The 17,293-nt window shown below is 56.1% G+C and overlaps 1 protein-coding gene across 1 annotated transcript in view; it reads left to right on the forward strand.

Moving 5' to 3' along the window:
- Positions 1-17,293, forward strand: part of LAMA5 (laminin subunit alpha 5) — a 62,492-nt gene that overhangs the window by 17,991 nt on the left and 27,208 nt on the right. Inside the window, exons 10-18 of the mRNA XM_061125677.1 lie at positions 6,078-6,195; positions 7,006-7,124; positions 7,210-7,380; positions 7,686-7,783; positions 12,114-12,229; positions 12,592-12,710; positions 12,818-12,908; positions 13,130-13,264; positions 13,444-13,506. Coding sequence (XP_060981660.1) covers positions 6,078-6,195; positions 7,006-7,124; positions 7,210-7,380; positions 7,686-7,783; positions 12,114-12,229; positions 12,592-12,710; positions 12,818-12,908; positions 13,130-13,264; positions 13,444-13,506 — 1,030 coding nt within the window. The remainder of the gene's footprint in view (positions 1-6,077; positions 6,196-7,005; positions 7,125-7,209; positions 7,381-7,685; positions 7,784-12,113; positions 12,230-12,591; positions 12,711-12,817; positions 12,909-13,129; positions 13,265-13,443; positions 13,507-17,293) is intronic.

Here is a 17,293-nt window from a genome sequence, read left to right on the forward strand (position 1 = left end):
CTGAGGGTGTCCCGGGCAGGACCCTCCAAGCACACTGGCTGTGCAGGGGGAGAGAGGCCAGTGGGAGGGGCCTGGGGGTTCCCTGGCTTAGGGGCTGGGCCTTCCTTTGGGGCATAGGTCCCCCTGGGGTGGGGCTGGGTCCTCTGTCAGAGTCGGTGAGTGGGCAGTGAGGCTTGGCCCTCCCCTTGCGGCGGCTGCCAGGGGCCTTTGTTCTGGGATGTGAAGCGGATGCCCCAGGAAAGCGGGTGGGGGCGGGGCAGCTGGCCCTGGGCATCAGGAGGACTTCCTGCCCCGGGAGGCCAGGGAGGACCGCTGGCAGCTCCTCTTCCTTCTCACCCCGGGGGTGGAGCTGCAGCTGGTGGGGCCTGGTCCCTGTAGCGTCCGTCTGTTCTGGGACCTCAAGGAGCTTTCTCCCTGTCTCCTCCTCATCACCTCTGACCTTCCCCAGGATGGGGCAGGGGTCACTGCACTCTATTCCCCCCATTTTGCAGATGGAAAAACCGAGGCCCCAAGAGTGAGGGTCTGGCCAAGAAGGGCATGGAGAAGTCCAGGCCTCCACTCCTGCCCTGCTGACCTTGGCCAGGACCCCACACCTGAGAGGACTGGCTGTGGAGCTGAGCCTGTGGGATGCCAGCCTCAGAGGGGGTCTCTGGCTGGAGACCGAGGGGGCACTGTCCCGAGTCCCAGCAGTGGCCTGCCTGGGGGTCCTCCAGGGGCCAGCGGGTTTTTGCTGTCTCCTGTCTCCCCCGGACCTCTTGCCTGTCTCAGGCTCCCTGTTCTGAGCCTCACTTTCTATGTTCCCAGGGGGTCTTAGGGAGCTGGGCAGGGTGAGTAAGGGCTGGTTCTGGGAGGAGTCCCCTCCCTTTCCAGACGCCCCCTGGTGGCCCAGCCATGGGGGAGGGCCTCTCCCCAGCAACCCCCACCTGTGGGCTCAGCCCTCACACCTCAGATGCAGAGGCAGGTGAGGAATAGAGGTCCCCTCCCAGCTGTGGGCTGTGTTCTCTGCTTGTGCCCTGATGGGGCGGCCCTTTGTCCCAGCCCCAAAAGGCCAGGCCTGGAGGGGAGGAGACTGGAGACCAGGTGAGGGGTACAGCGGAGCGGGGTCTGGGCTGGTAGTGGGGTTTAGGCTGGGGGGTTGGGTGGGAGGCCAAAAGTGTTGGTTGAGGGACTGAAAATACCAGGGTGAGGAATCTGCCCTCCCTGAGGGACAGTGGGGAGGCAGGGAGGGCACCAGCTGTCTCCCACCCCCACCACAGGGGGATTGGAGCCCCAGTGTGGAGGAGAGGCCAGGCTGACTATGCCTCCGGCCCTCCTCTGGATGTGGGCTGTGAGCACGTGCCTGTGCCTTGCTGCTCACGAGGGCCCCAGACGTGCTGGCTGCTTTGTGGTCAGGACCCCCCATGCAGCCCTACCCTGCCCACCCCAGTCCCGGACTGTACCCTCTCTGAGCTGGTCAGTCTGGGGCTCCCTGGGCAGGCAGCCTGGTCCCGGCGTGCCCGCCGGCCTGCTGGGTTATGAGGTCACGGTCACTGGCCAGGCTGGCCAGGCCCAGCTGGGCTCTCAGCCATGTGGGCAGCGCCCCAGGAGGGTCAGCGGGGTTGCTCAAGGGAAGTGGCTGGAAGCAGCCAGGCTCTGCTTACAGGTGGGGGGGGGGGGGGCGGGGCCTGAACTGGACACAGCTCCTTGGGCTAGGCTCCCTGGGGGGGGTGGTGAGAGCGTGGGGGTCTGGGACAGCCTCCCCAGGGTGAGTCCTCGGGTCAACAGGGGTCCCTTCTCTCCTTGTGGGAGTCGGGAGACTGTGCCTCAGCTCGTCCCTCGGGCTTGAAGGACGCAGGGCCAGAGGGGCCATGGGGGGCTGGGACTGGGGGCCATTTGTCCTTGGCCCCTGCTGCCACTCACCCCCCGGCCATCATGGCACGCAGCAACACTCCGGCCTCCTCATACTGAGCCCCCCAGGCTCCTTTCTTCTGTCTGTTTTTAAACAAACACTATGGCATTGGCTTCCAGCAACACGGCTCATGCTGAAGTCTATAAACTGTTTGGGTGTTGGGGTCCCCTTGGGATAAACTCCACTTCCTATGGCCCGAGGCTGACCATCTGGCCTGACCTGGGCCAGGCTGCAGGCGCTGTGGGACAGGGACAGGAGCTCTGGTGGGGGTGGGGTGGACCCCAAGCCCCCCCTTCAAGGCAGGGGACCCAAGACAGCATATGGATGGTTGGGGGTGTCTGAACTCCCCGCCAAGCCCAGCTCCATTGAGCTGGTGAGCTCCTATAGAGCTGTCAGATTGCCCAATCGCTGAGAATCCCCCTACGTGCTCCATTCTACACACCTGTGTGTTGGGCACCTGGCCCCACAGAGTCAGGGTTCCTGGGGCCTCTGCCTGCCCACTCTATGTTTCCAGGTTTTATTTTTCTTTCCAGCAGTGGCTTTTCCACTCCTGGAGTGGCAGCCACGTGTGGCCTGTTTTCAGCTCCCCGTTGTGTGGATGGCCATTCTTATTTACCCAGCTGGGGGCCTGAGTTGACATGCCCACTAGGCCACCCCACCCCCCCACCTCCCACTGTGGCATTTATATTTATCAAGGTTTCCAGATGGGGTCTCCAGGGAGAGGGCAAACCCGCGGTGCTGGCTCAACTAGATTCAGCACACAGGGCCCTGAGGCCAGTCCAACAGTCTGGGGTGGTGGTCCAGGAGGTCTGGGTGCCCCTGGGAACAAAGGGGTAGGTGGTCCGGACGCCTGGTCTAGGAGGGGCTTCCTGCCCCACCCGGCCGGGCTGGGACCCTGGCCCATCCCTGGGAATCAGCAGGGGGCCCTGCTTCCTGCGGGGTCAGGCTGAGTCACAGGCTGCCTGGTGATTCATGCTGGTGGCCCAGCGGGTGGGGGCAGGGTCCTCCTTCCCCAGGACAGGGGCACAGGGCCTGGCTCAGGGCAGAGGTGGAGTGTGCTGGCCCTGATGACCTTGTGCTCCCAGAGGCTCCAGCATCAGCCCTGTCCCTGGTACGTGGATGCCTGAGCCCAGGAGGCTTCCTGCCTGCTGTGCCCCCCTGCACCCCCGTCCCTGGGGCTATGGAGACCCCCCAGGGGTCTTCAGCAGCGGCTTCCTCTCTGGCCCTCCCTGTGTCTTCTGACTCCAGCCCATCCCCTGTTTGCCCTCCCCCCGCCCCCCAATCTCTGCTTCTGATGTGGCTCTGGGTGACCTTTGCTTGCCTGCAGGAACAGGTGGCCTCTTCTCTTTGGAGATTCCCTGAGCCTTCACACCCTTTCTTCAGGTCTTGCACCCTGACCCCTGGCCTCTGACCTCTATTGTGTTTGTCCCACTACCCCCTGCCCACCCTGGACCATCTAGCCACTGAGGCCTGGGACGCACCCAGGCTCTCCAGGCTCCGTCACCCGCTCCAGGCAGCGGTCACAGGGCAGACCCCTTCCTGGCGAGCCCAGCCCTCCGAGGTCAGGCTGGGTGGGGGGGGCCGTGGCCGAGAGGCGGGTCCGGCCGCTGTCCTGGAGACGTGCCTGCCCCAGAATAGTTATTTAAAAATAACTCAGGAGGCTTTTGTTTGGCTCTTGCTTTAAAAGACTTTTTTTCCTTTTGCGCAGAGCTCTGTAGCAGCGGGAAAGGTCAGGGGAGTTGGCAGCTGAGCAGAGTGAAGCAGGCGGGGACGATGTGGGGGGGGCCGTGTCCAGGGAGGCCAGGGGTCTGCACTTGCTCTGGGTCGTGCCCAGGGCGGCTGTGCGGCTCCCCGAACCAGATCGGGGACAGATGGGAGAGCTGAACATATGCCTTCCTATCCTTCCAGCCTGCTGTGACAGTGAGACAACCAGGTGGACAGATGGACGGAAGGCAGGGGTCTTCCTTGAAGCGCACCCAGAGGGCTGGGCCTTGGGGGAGGGGGGCGGTAGTTTTCCTGCTGCCCCTGTCCTGCCTGATTAGCATCTTCGAGTCAATATTTGTGCAAGTGCTCTCAGCTGGGAAAAATGTGTGCGGCCCGCCGACCTGAGGGAGGGACCAAGCTAGCCACGGAGTGTGCAGCCTGGTGGCCTCACTCAGGGAAAGGCGGCGGTGGGCCCCACGGGGCTCGGAGCGAGGCTTTAATCTCTCTGGGGGCCTTCTGTGGCAGCCACGCTGCCACCCCCAAAACAGCCTCTCCGTGTCCAGTGCACACTGAGGCCCCCACCCTGCTGTGTCCGCCTTCCTCATGAAGACCCCTCCTGGCACAGGGGCCGTTTTCGGTCCCCAGGGCTTTCTGGAATGCCTGAGGGGTTGGCCAAGGTGCCTGCCAAATGTAGGGTCTGTACCCCCAGAGGCTTGAGCCGTTCCCCTGACTGGGCAGGGCCAAGTGGAAGATGATCTCAAGGCCTGGCAATGGGTGAATAGGCTCTCACCGCCCCCTCCACCCCCCAACACACCCTGGGACAGGCCTTTCCCTGCAAAAGCCAGGCCTTCCTGGAAGCACAGGGTTAGGAATGGGTGTGTCTCAAGGTCCTGGGATCTCACAACCCCCGCCCCCTGCCCTACCCCCACTCCTGGATTCTAGGCGCCTGGTCTCCTGAGGGCTGGGCCTTGAGGGGTCCGTGGTCCCCTCACTGTCCCTCGAGGGGTTACCACAGCAGCTTCAGGCTGACCAGGGGAGGGGGTGACTGTGGGCATTGGGCAGCCCTGGACGGGACCCCTGCTCTGTCCCTAGGCTTGGGGCCTGGCTGACTGACAGACCAGCTGGTTCCAGAGCAGTGGACACTGGAAAGGGCCTGTTCCCCTGGGCTGGGCAGGGCCTGACTGAGGGGACAGTGAGTGGCCTGAGGTGCGACGTTGCCCTTGAGGCTGGTGAGCACGCCCACGTGTGAGCAGGTCTGGCATGGGGGTGTGACTGAGGGCCCTCAGGCGTGGGGCAGGTGTCGTCCATGGGTGGGGTGCTCACTAGCTGTGTCTCTGCCCTTCGTCTAGGGCTTCAGCTCTCCTTGTGTACAGACTGGGCACCGGGTTCTTCGCCAGCCCTGCCTAGGTCTCCTTGGAGCCCAGACTTTGCACTTAGAGAGCAGCTCAGAAAATGGCGCCTCATCTTTGACTTTGGGGCGGAGGTGGGGGAGGAGAAGGGGTCATTGGCCCTCTAAGCTGAGGTCTGGGGCACGGGACAGAGGGACATCCAGGGATGCCGACCTCTGGCCCAGAGGAGAGAGACAAGGGAGTGAGGTCAGATTGAGACCCAGGGACGGAACAGTAGAGGTCAGCCTGGGTCACCTGGCGGGACCTTGGGGGTTCTGGGTGCCTCTGTATGAACAGCCTCCCCCGTCTCCCTGACCAGGTGCTGCCCCAATGGCTGGGCCCAGCAGAGCTCCAGCTTCTGACTCCTGGGCTGGCAGGGTCTCCCTGGCCCAGCTTTAGGAGGGCCTGTGTTTGTCTGTCTCCCCTCTTGGGGCCTCGTACCAGTGGCAGGCAGAGGCTGGGCCCTGGTGGATCCTCGCTGCCTGCCCCTGTGGCCGGTCAGTGGGTGAGATGGGCAGGTCCTGAGTTGGCTCTGAGGATGATGGGGTCACCAGGATGACTGTGACAGGGGCTCCCATCCCGGGCAGGGGTTCATCGGCCTGCTGTGCAAGGAGGCCAGGCTCCTGGGAGCTTGGGACATCATCTGGCCACCTTCCCAGGCCAGCCACCAGAGTTCTGGGGACAGTGGGATGAGCTTCTGCCATCACTTTGCCCAACCCCACTGCCTGGGCCCTGTCTGACTCCAGCCCCCATCAGGCTTGTGTGCAGCCTCAGCTGGGGTGGGGCTGGAGAGGGGGTGTGTCTGAGCCCTAAGGCACCCTCAGGCCCAAGAGGGGAGCCCTCCAGAAATGCTGGGTTCTGCTGGTCATCTCTATGTCCCCGGTGCAGGTCTCACTGGCCCTGGGCTGGCCTGCAAGCCAAGCGGCTGCTTCCTGAGCCAGCTGGCCCTCTTACCTGGGTGTATCTGGCCCCTGAGGGCAAGCCCACAGATATCTCCTGGAACCTCACCTCACAGGGTGGGGGCAGCCCTCCAGGTTGTTTGGGGGCCCCACATGGCATGGAAGGGGTCTCAGGGGTGTTCACCCACCATCCGGCAGGTTTTCCATGTGGCCTACGTGCTCATCAAGTTTGCCAATTCCCCTCGGCCAGACCTCTGGGTGCTGGAGCGGTCCACGGACTTTGGCCACACCTACCAGCCCTGGCAGTACTTTGCATGTGAGTCTCCCGGAATGAGGGGCTGGCAAGGGGGGATGCCCTGGGTGGGTGGGCTGCCAGTGCTGTGCTCTCAAGGCCTCTGGATACCAGGCCTGCCCTCACGCCTGGCTTCTAGGTGGGCCGGGCTGTGGGGTGCATATTCCTGAAGGCAGGTGAGGGTTCAGGGCCTTGTGTCCCTGACATGGCACTGCTGGGTCCATCTCCTAGCTCGCTGTGGACTGGCCTTATGCTCCAGCAACTCCCGAGGTGGCAAAGGCCACCAACTTAGCTGCCCCATCAGGGGAGCACGGGAGCACTGCGCCCCTGCTCACTGGTTGGCTCTGCCATGTGCCACCCTGACCAATCATGTCCATGAGGCTTCGATTGGGTGGCCCTGGAACTTGTGTCCCCCTCAAGGTCCAAAGCCCAAGGGTGAGTGCAGGGCAGCCCTATGAGGGACAGTCAGGATGGATGCCCCAAGGGTGGGGTTGGGGAGGGACACGCGAGGGGACACTCTGCAGAGAGAATGGCAAAGGCCTGGACGGTCAGCTCGCCAAAGGTGGGCAAGTTCAGAGCCTCGGGGCAGGGGCACCCTGGGTCCTGACGCGCCCTCAGGAGGAAGCTGCGATGTGCTCCATGCTCTGTTCAACAAAACCCCGAGGGTGGGCCGCGATCCTGCATTCCGATCCTGCATTCCGGTTGATGCTTCCTGCTGGCTGAGGCCATGGGGCTCCCGGAAGACAGGGCGCCAGGGCGCGCAGGGCAGCAGGGCACTGCCTCCTCCAAGGGCTTCCCCAGAGCGCCGCGCGCTCACCCTCGGCATTCCCGCAGCCTCCAAGAGGGACTGCCTGGAACGGTTTGGACCGCAGACGCTGGAGCGCATTACGCAGGACGACGATGTCATCTGCAGCACCGAGTACTCGCGGATCGTACCTCTGGAGAATGGCGAGGTGGGCCGGGCGGGACGGCGCGGGGCATGAGGCCTGGCGGTCAGTGATGACACCATGCCCCCGCCTGATCTGCGTCCATCCTCAGATCGTGGTGTCCCTGGTGAACGGCCGCCCAGGTGCTATGAACTTCTCCTACTCGCCGCTGCTGCGTGACTTCACCAAAGCCACCAACATCCGCCTGCGCTTCCTGCGCACCAACACGCTGCTGGGCCACCTCATGGGCAAGGCGCTGCGGGACCCCACAGTCACCCGCAGGGTGAGCGGGCGGGCAGGCGGGCCTGGTGTGGGCGGGGCCACGGGGGCTGGGGCTGCTGTGGGCGGGGCCACGGGGGCTGAGGCTGCTGTGGGCGGGGCCACGGGGGCTGGGGCTGCTGTGGGCGGGGCCACGGGGGCTGGGGCTGCTGTGGGCGGGGCCACGGGGCTGGGGCTGCTGTGGGCGGGGCCCCGTGGGACCGGGCTGCTGTGGGCGGGGCCACTGGGGCTGGGGGTTGATGAGGCGGGGCCACCTGGGCTCAGGGCAGGAGCGGGACGCCACGCGCTGACGTTGCGGGCCCTGCACAGTACTATTACAGTATCAAGGACATCAGCATCGGCGGCCGCTGTGTCTGCCACGGGCATGCGGATGTCTGTGATGCCAAAGACCCCACAGACCCCTTCAGGTGAGACCTGCAGCTCCCTACTCATCCCCCCATCTGGTGCTCAACCTGAGGGAGAGGAGGCCTGGTTTCATCGGCCCTACCCTGGCCCCTTGCCCCTCGTTTTCCCGTGGCCTCAGTTTCCCCGTCTGCACAGTGAGGTGGAAGGGCAGGGCCTAGTGTCTGGCTTGGGTCTCTGCCCTGCTGCCCACACAGGTGGAGCCTTACCTGGACCTGTGACCCAGCTGCCCCTCTGGGGTGGGGGGAGCTCTCCCACCTTCCTTGAGGACACAGATTATACACTCCCTGCCGCCCCACCCTGACCTCCATCCTCAACACAGGCAGGGGCCAAGGCTCAGGACAGGGAGCAGCCCAGAGACCCCCATCTGACACGCTCAGTGGAGGCTCTGAGCTCAGCCAGTAAGGCAGGGCTCAGGAACCTAAGTCTTTAACAAGCTGCCACTGGTGCTATGTGCCTAAGTGGCTCCAGCGCCATGAATTCAGCAGTGAGCACTCAGCTAAATTATCAGCTGGAGCCTGGCACTAAGCCAGCTCTCCTCCTGGCTCGGCAGTGGATTCGTCCGTGTATCACTCCTCCCTCCCTCCTTTTCCCTTCCCTCTTACCTCTCTTCCTCCCTCCCATCCATCAGCAGCTGTGTGTGGAGTTAACACATGCTGGGCTGTGTTTCTGCTTCAGAGGCACAGGTTGGGCTTCCCGCCCCACCCCAGCAGCCCCTGTTCTGGGCAGGCAGGGAATGGGAGGCCTCTGCCCAGCACAGAGGTCCTGGCAGGGCTGAGGGCTCTGGGGCATAAAGCAGGTCCAGGGCTGGACAGGCGATGCTGGAAGAGGCAGCAGAGCCTGCCAAGGGAGCCTGAGGTCAGGCTCCTGCAGCCCCCACCCTCTGTCAGCCACCTCCTCCTGCTGCTTCCCTCGCCTCAAAATCATGCAGGCCCCTCAGTTCTGGGGTTTATCACTGTGTCCACATCCTAGTTGATAGGGAGGTGGATGAAACCCAGACAATGCAGAAGCTCACCCCTGTTCTCATAGTCAAAAAACACCAAGAGGTGAACCCTAGACCTCCTCAGGCGTGGCTAATGGGTCTGCAGGGGGAGGGGTACGATCACACTGGTGCAGGCTCCCAGGACCCGTGTGGCCCATGCAGGCTCAGTGTGGCCCTGGGCGAGGATTTCTGCCCACAGCTTCAGGTGCTGAACCCAGGCGCAGCTGGTTGCTCCAGGAAATTAAGTGCCAAGTGGGACTCGTGATGGTTGTTTAGGGCGCCAGCTGGGCGGCCAGATCAGCCCCGGAGGAGAGGCAGGCCTGCCCATGCCTGCCAGGAGGGCATCGGCATCTGCCCTGACTCACTTGCACCTGGGCATAAACAGAGCTCTGCTCACCCTGCAGGGCGTGTGGGGTGTCTCTCCCAGAACCTCAAGTGCCAAAACCCCTCGCATACCCCTGCCCTGCAGCGTCAGCCTGCTGTGTCCTCCCTGTGTTGTGTCTCCTGCCTCTTCCACGAAGGCTCTGCCCTACCAGCTACTCTTCTCTGCCCCTCACCCTCTACCACCATCACCTCCACCCCCACCTGCATCCTCTCTGCCCTCTCTACCACCATCATTCTGAGTGCCGACTACCTGCCCAGTCTGTGCCCAGCCCCCAGTCACTCTTCCCCACCCCTCGGTTTGGAAGGCACTTGTTTTGTTTCTGTTGTGCCTTAGTCTGTTCAGGCTGACAGAATGCCAGAGGCTGGGCGGCTTATAAACCATGGAGACTTATTCCTCACGGTTCTGGAGGCAGCTGAGGCCCCCTTCCTGGTTCATAGGTGACTGTCTTCTGGCTGTGTCCTTGTTGTGTGGGAGGGGCGAGGGAGCTCTCCGGGGTCTTTTTATTTTTATTATTATTATTTTTTAATTTTTTTAAGATTCTTTTTTGTTTTAAAGCATTTTATTTTTGGCTACGCTGGGTCTTTGTTGCTTCTTGGGAGCTCTCTCTAGTTGCAGAAAGCAGAGTCTATTCTTAACTGTGCTACTTGGGCTTCTCATTGTGGTGGCTTCTCTTGTTCCAGAGCACAGGCTCTACGGTGCATGGGCTCAGCAGTTGCTGTGTGGGCTAAGTTGCCCCACAGCATGTGTCCTTCCGGACCAGGGATTGAACCCATGTCCCCTGCTTTGGCAGGCGGACTGCCAACCATTGGATCACCAGGGAAGTCCTCTTTGGTGATAGTTTAGCTGGCTGTAGAATTCCTGGTTGATGGCTATCTCTTTCAACACTTGAGAATTGTTGTTTCACTGTCTTCTGTTATAATCTTTAAACACTCTCTTTTTATGGTTTCAACCTGATTGCTCCATGAAGTGAAGTTCCTGGGGTGCGACCCTGCGGTTGGTTGCATCGACTGACCCCATTGGCTTGTTTCTGTACAGGTTTTCAATAGGGCTTCACCTGTGTGATGACCATGTGCCCTAGATTGGGAAGCATCCCTCCAGTGTGGTTTTCCAAGGACTTTTGACAGATGCCCTAATCTTTGTGTTAATCTCTTGGTTAAGGGGTACACTGACAGTGTTCAGTTGCTCAGTCGTGTCCGACTCTTTGCGACCCCATGAACCGCAGCACGCCAGGCCTCCCTGTCCATCACCAACTCCCGGAGTCCACCCAAACCCACGTCCATTGTGTCAGTGATGCCATCCAACCATCTCATCCTCTGTCATCCCCTTCTCCTCCTGCCTTCAGTCTTTCCCAGCATCAGGGTCTTTTCCAATGAGTCAGCTCTTCACATCAGATGGCCAAAGTATTGGAGTTTCAGCTTTAGCATCAGTCCTACCAATGAACACCCAGGACTGATCTCTTTAGGATGGACTGGTTGGACCTCCTTGCAGTCCAAGGGACTCTCAAGAGTTTTCTCCAACACCACAGTTCCAAAGCATCCATTCTTCAGTGCTCAGCTTTCTTTATAGTCCAACTGTCACATCCATACATGACCACTTGAAAAACCATAGACTTGACTAGACGGACCTTTGTTGACAAAGTAATGTCTCTGCTTTTTAATATGCTGTCTAGGTTGGTCATAACTTTCCTTCCAAGAAGTAAGTGTCTTTTAATTTCATGGCTGCAATCACCATCTGCAGTGATTTTGGAGCCCAGAAAAATAAAGTCCGACACTGTTTCCACTGTTTCCCCATCTATTTGCCATGAAGTGATGGGACTGGATGCCATGATCTTAGTTTTCTGAATGTTGAGCTTTACGTCAACTTTTTCACTCTCTCCTTTCATCAAGAGGCTCTTTAGTTCTTCTTTACTTTCTGCCATAAGGGTGGTGTCATCTACATATCAGAGGTTATTGATATTTCTCCCAGCAATCTTGATTCCAGCTTGTGCTTCGTCCAGTCCAGCATTTCTCATGATGTACTCTGCATATAAGTTAAATAAGCAGGGTGACAATATGCAGCCTTGATGTACTCCTTTTCCTATTTGGAACTGGTCTGTTGTTCCATGTCCAGTTCTAACTGTTGCTTCCTGACCCGCGTACAGGTTTCTCAAGTGTAGATTCTTGAAAAATGAAACACCAGCCACAGGGCCTTGGTTGCGGATCCTCGGGGCTTCCTATGATGGCCCCTCTGTGGCAGATTATTCCTGGTCCCTCTCTGGATGCCAAGGAGCAGTAGTGTTGACTCTCCAGGCTCTGTATGTAGCCCCTTGTGCAGGAAGGGAGGGGCTCAAGTGGATTTGGAGCTCTCAGTCTCTTCTTCTTGGACTGGCTCCTGGGGCTGGCTCAGGACTTGCAAGCACTGTGGTACTGGTCTAGGATTGAGGCGCACACGGCCCTGGGGTGGGGCTGTTCTTCCTGCTCCCCCTTTGACTGAGTTGTGGAGGTGTGTGCCGAGGGGAAGGGTGGTTCTGTGCTCAGTCCTCAGCTGCAGCCAGCTGTCCCCCTGCCCACTGAGCCAGCAGGAGCTGCTCTCCAGGACAGTAGGCTGGATTCCAGCCCTTTGACTGGAGTCCACCCCCGGCTGGAAGAGGAAGCAGTTCTTGGCCACTTGCCCCTGGGAGGAGCCCTGGGTAATAGGGGCGTCTGGCTGAGCCCAGGGCTGCCTGCTGAGCAAGACCCAGACCTCAGAGTTGGCCCGGGAAAGCTGCAGACTTGGCCTGGGTCCTGGCTGTGATGGGGAGGGTGTAGCTAGAACCTGAGGGGCCCAGGGCTCAGGCTCACCTGTGGTCAGGGGCCACATGCACGGACCATGCCATGCTCTGCCCGAGCTCCCGTCCTCCATGAAGTCCCTACACAGCCACTGCCTTTCTCCGGTCCCTCTGGGTCCCTGGTGGGTCTGAGCCCTTCCTGTGCCCATGTGTCCCCTACAGGCTTCAGTGCGCCTGCCAACACAATACTTGTGGGGGCTCCTGTGACCACTGCTGCCCCGGCTTCAACCAGCAGCCATGGAGGCCAGCAACCACAGACAGTGCCAACGAATGCCAGTGTGAGTGCCTCTCCACACACCTGCATGGTGCTCACACACGCGCTACTACACATGCTCACACGTGCTCAAATGTACTCATACCCACACGATGCACTCTTGTACTCACATCTCATTCTTCATACTCATGTACACACACGTGTTTGCTCACATGTGCATGTGGACATGTGCTCACACAGTACACACAGCATTCATACACATTCACACATGCTTATACATGCTCAAGGAGTGCCTGGCACACAGGCAACATGGCACACTCCATCACCTGAGTCTGGGGTCACCTGCAGTTTATGGGACGTGCCTGGGGGTCCCAGTCTGGCGGGGGTCATGGAGGCCTGGCCACAGCTGAGCCTCTTGCTCTCCAGCCTGCAACTGCTATGGCCACGCCCATGACTGCTACTACGACCCAGAGGTGGATCAGCGCAATGCCAGCCAGAATCAAGACCAGGTCTACCAGGGCGGGGGCGTGTGCATCGACTGCCAGGTGGGTGGGGCTATCGCTAGGTCTGTGGTGAGGGTCTCGGGTGGGCAGGGCCCGCACAAGGCTGGGGGCAGTGGGTTCCTGGACTCAGTGGCCCTGTTCCATCGCAGCATCACACCACGGGCATCAACTGTGAGCAGTGTCTGCCTGGCTTCTACCGCTCCCCAGACCACCCACTCGACTCACCCCATGCCTGCCGCCGTAAGTGGGGGTGACCGGGTGTGGTCGGGGTGGGTGTGTCCCAAGGGTGTCCAGGAGCAGGGTGTGCCCAGATGGGGAGTCCTGGGGCCTTTGCAGCTATCTGGGAGGCCATGGCTCTCATCCCACATCCCAGGTTGGGGGGTGGCGGTGCAGGTGCTGACCCTCCTTGGAGGCCTGAGAGCTCTGGGCTTGGGGTCCCCTGACTTCCCACACCCACTTAGGCTGCAACTGTGAGTCGGATTTCACAGACGGGACGTGTGAGGACCTGACTGGCCGCTGCTACTGCCGGCCAAACTTCACAGGGGCGCGATGCGACGCGTGTGCTGAAGGCTTCACTGACTTCCCACACTGCTACCGTGAGGGCGTGACGGGGGCTGGGGAGAGTGGGCAGGCACCTGAGTATCCCCCGATACTGGGCTGGAGCCAGTGGCGGGGGGGAACCCTTTCATCCTGCCTGTACCTCTGGGGATATGGGGAGACCCTGGCAGCCAGGTGCTTACCCCACCTCGCTGACATGTGCTGTCCCCTCCCTCAGCGGTGCCTTCTTCCTCCCACAATGACACCGGGGAGCAGGTGTTGCCTGCCGGACATATCGTGAGTAAGTGTCCCTCAAGATCCCCATCCTGCCCTAGGCCCCACTGGAGCAGTGGGGCAAAGTGGGCCACACCCAGGCCCACAGAGACGGGGTGCAAAAGTAATTGTGATTTTGCATTGTTGACCTTTGCTGTTTGATATTGGAATACATTTTTAAATATGGTTATGTGATGCATCATTTTAGTGCACATTTCTTATTTTATGTTCTTTTTGCTAATGACTTATTGAAAGTTGAAAGTGTTAGTCGAAAAAAAAAAAAAGAAAGTGTTAGTCGCTCAGTCATGTCCGACTCTTTGTGACCCCATGGACTGTAGCCCACTGTGCTTCTCTGTCCATGGGATTTTTCCAGGCAAGAATACCAGAGTGGGCTCCATTTCCTTTTCCAGGGAATCTTCTTGACCCAGGGATTGAATCTGGGTCTCCTGCATTGCAGGCAGTTTCTTTACCATCCCCCAGGGGAGCCCTAATGAATTACTTGCTGTTTGTGAAAGTGAAAGTTACTCAGTCATGTCCAACTCTTTGCAGCCCCAGTTTATTTTATATTTATTTTGGATTAGAGAAAAGATATTAGGCAAAAATCAAATTTCAGCAATTTTCTTATTCGAGTTCAAAATGGGTTGTAAAGCAGCGGAGACGACTTGCAACATCAACAATACATTTGGCCCAGGAACTGCTAATGAACATAAAGTGCAGTGGTGGTTCAAGAAGTTTTGCAAAGGAGACAGAAGCCTTGAAGATGAGTGCAGTGGCCAGCCATCAGAGTTGACAACAACCAAGAGAATCATCGAAGCTGATCCTCTTACAACTACATGAGAAGTTGCCAACTAACTCAACGCTGACCATTCTACAATTGTTCAGCATTTGAAGCAAATTGGAAATGTGAAAAAGCTCAGTAAGACAGTGCCTAATGAGCTGACCACAAATTTTTAAAAAATCGTTATCTTTAAGTGTCGTCTTCTCTTGGTCTGTGCAGCAACAGCGAACCATTTCTTCATTTGGAATGTGATGTGTGACCAAATGTGGATTGTATACGACAGCCAGTGACAGCTAGTTCAGTGGTTGGACCCAAAAGAAGCTCCACAGCCAAACTTGCACCAAAAAAGGTCATGGTCCCTGTCTGGTGGTCTACTGCCAATCTGATCCACTACAGTTTTCTTTGAATCCCAGCAGAACCAATACATCTGAGAAGTTTGCTCAACAAATCGATGAGATGCACCGAAAACTGCAATGCCTGCAGTTTTGGTCAACAGAGAGGGCCCAATCTTCTCCACAACAACTCTCGACCACACATCGCACAACCAACACTTCAGAAATTGAATGAATTGGGCTAAGAAGTTTTGTCTCATCTGCCATATTCACCTGATTTCTTGCTAACCAACTACCACTTTTTCAAGCATCTTGACAACTTTTTGCAGGGAAAATGCTTCCAACAACCAGCAGGAGGCAGAAAATGCTTTTCAAGTGTTCATCAAATCCCGAAGCACGGATCTTTATGCTACAGGAATAAGCAAACTTATTTGTATTGATTGTAATGGTTCCTATTTTCATTAATAAAGATGTGTTTGAGCCTGGTTATAATGATTTAAAATTCATGGTCCCAAACCGCAGTTACTTTTTCACCAACCTGATATTTCCATTTTGTTCACTTTGTCTTTGGTTCTTTTAATTTTGTGCAAATAATACATATTCATTCTAGAAAACCTTAAAAAATATAGGAAAGCGGAAAGTTAAAGAGAGTTATCCAGAATCGCAACTCCTGCAAACAACCCCTCCTCCCTCTGCATGTATGCTGTGTTTTTATAAACATCCATGTGCACTGTGTGCACTTTTGTGTAATTGCGCTTTCCACCCACACCATCCTGTAAACACGTCATTTCACATTCTACATTATGTACACAGATGTAGTTCTTGTTTGACCAACTCTCAATTCTTGGTAATTTAGGTTCTTTCCAGAGTTTTTAAAAATAACACCATAAAAAAAAAAAAACACACCATAGTAAACATCCTTGCAGCTAAAGCTTTCCATGAATTATTAACTATTTCTGCAGGACAGTTTCCTAGAAGAAGGTTTTGAAACATTTTTGGCTGCATGTTGCCAAACTGCTCTCCTGGCAAAATCGTCTGCCTGGGCGGAGTGGCATCATTCACGTCACTCGTGTCAAAACGTTGCTGTCTCTGCACGGCAACATTCATTAATCCAGAAATCTTCAGTTTTCCTGGAGTTGGGGTGCACCTTTTGGTTGGTGGCTTATCAATGTCTAATTAGCCAGTATTTTCCTTTCACAGCAGCTCAAGATAGTGGTGTGTCCTGTAACTGGTTCTTAGATCTGATGGCATTTGGTGTTTCCTTGGTCTTAGCCGTATTTCTTTGCCTCATTTGCGTTTGAATCTTCTCTCATGTTTCTGGACTCTTTCTGTTGCTTTCATGTGTGAATTTCCCATTTGAGGTCATGGCTCAGTTTTCTTTTCACTCGTTTGCTGCTGTAAGCTCTTTCCACATTAACTATAGTATCTATGCCTCATGGGTCACATGCTTTTCTCCCAGTGGGTAATTTGCCCTTGTTGTTATTTTCTTCATGTGAATCTGATTAGACCATGGACATCTTAGGTGATGGTTTTAATTTTTTTTTATTATGCATGTTCATTTTCTACCTCATCTTAAGTCAGTTTTGGTTACTTATGTTTTCTTAGCAAATTTTGCTTATATCATTTGGATTTTAAAAGGTGTTGGCATAAAGTTATGCACAGTATTCTGTACGTGATTTTCAAATTTCCTTCCGTTCCTTTTGTCTGTTTTTCTTTTCTTTCCTGCCTTCATGAGATACAACAGAAGTTTGCTGAGTTTTTTAGTGTTTTTGAAGTGCAGCTTAAGGTTTATATTGATAAGATCTGCTGGAGTTTTTCTCTGGTTTGGGAGAGAGATTTTACTTCCTAATATAGAAAAATTTGAGCTAAAATCTATCTTTCTCTCTTCTCTCTTTTGTTGAGGTATAATTCTAAATCAGTATGTTAATTTCAGGTATGTAACACAAAGGCTTGGTATTTCTAGACATTGTGAAATGATCACCACAGAAGGTCTAGTTAACACCTGTCACCACACAGAATTATAATTTTTTTCTCATGATGAGAACTTTTTTTTTAATTTGGCTGAGAACTTTTAATGTCTACTCTCTTAGTTAGTTAGTTCGTTAGTTCAGTCACTCAGTCACATCCGACTCTTTCCAATCCCATGAATCGCAGCACGCCAGGCCTCCCTGTCCATCACAAACTCCCGGAGTTCACTCAAACTCGTGCCCATCGAGTCGGTGATGCCATCCAACCATCTCATCCTCTGTCGTCCCCTTCTCCTTCTGCTCCCAACCCCTCCCAACATCAGGGTCTTTTCCAATGAGTCAACTCTTCGCATGAGGTGGCCAAAGTATTAGCTACTTTCAATTATGCAGTATGTTATTATTAACTACTGTTGCCATGCTGTGGGTCATATCCCCATGACTTATTTAACATTGTATTTGGAAGTTTGCATCCTTTGACTCCCTTCATCCATTTTGCCCAACTCCCAATCCCCGCTTCTGGCAATTATCAACCTTTTTTTTTTAATATCCACTAGCTCAGGGTATTTTTAAAGATTCAGTGTGTGTGTGTATTTTTTAAGATTCTACATATAAGTGAGATCATACAGTATTTGTCTTTTTCTACTTTCTTTTGACTTATTACCATTTTCATAGTTTCTTGCATTATTATTACTTTTAGTTTCTCGTAATTATCCACAAAACATTTAAAGCATTTTTTCC

Source organism: Dama dama, chromosome 23 (assembly GCF_033118175.1).
Source record: "Dama dama isolate Ldn47 chromosome 23, ASM3311817v1, whole genome shotgun sequence".
In the NCBI taxonomy this organism is placed as follows: domain Eukaryota; kingdom Metazoa; phylum Chordata; class Mammalia; order Artiodactyla; family Cervidae; genus Dama; species Dama dama.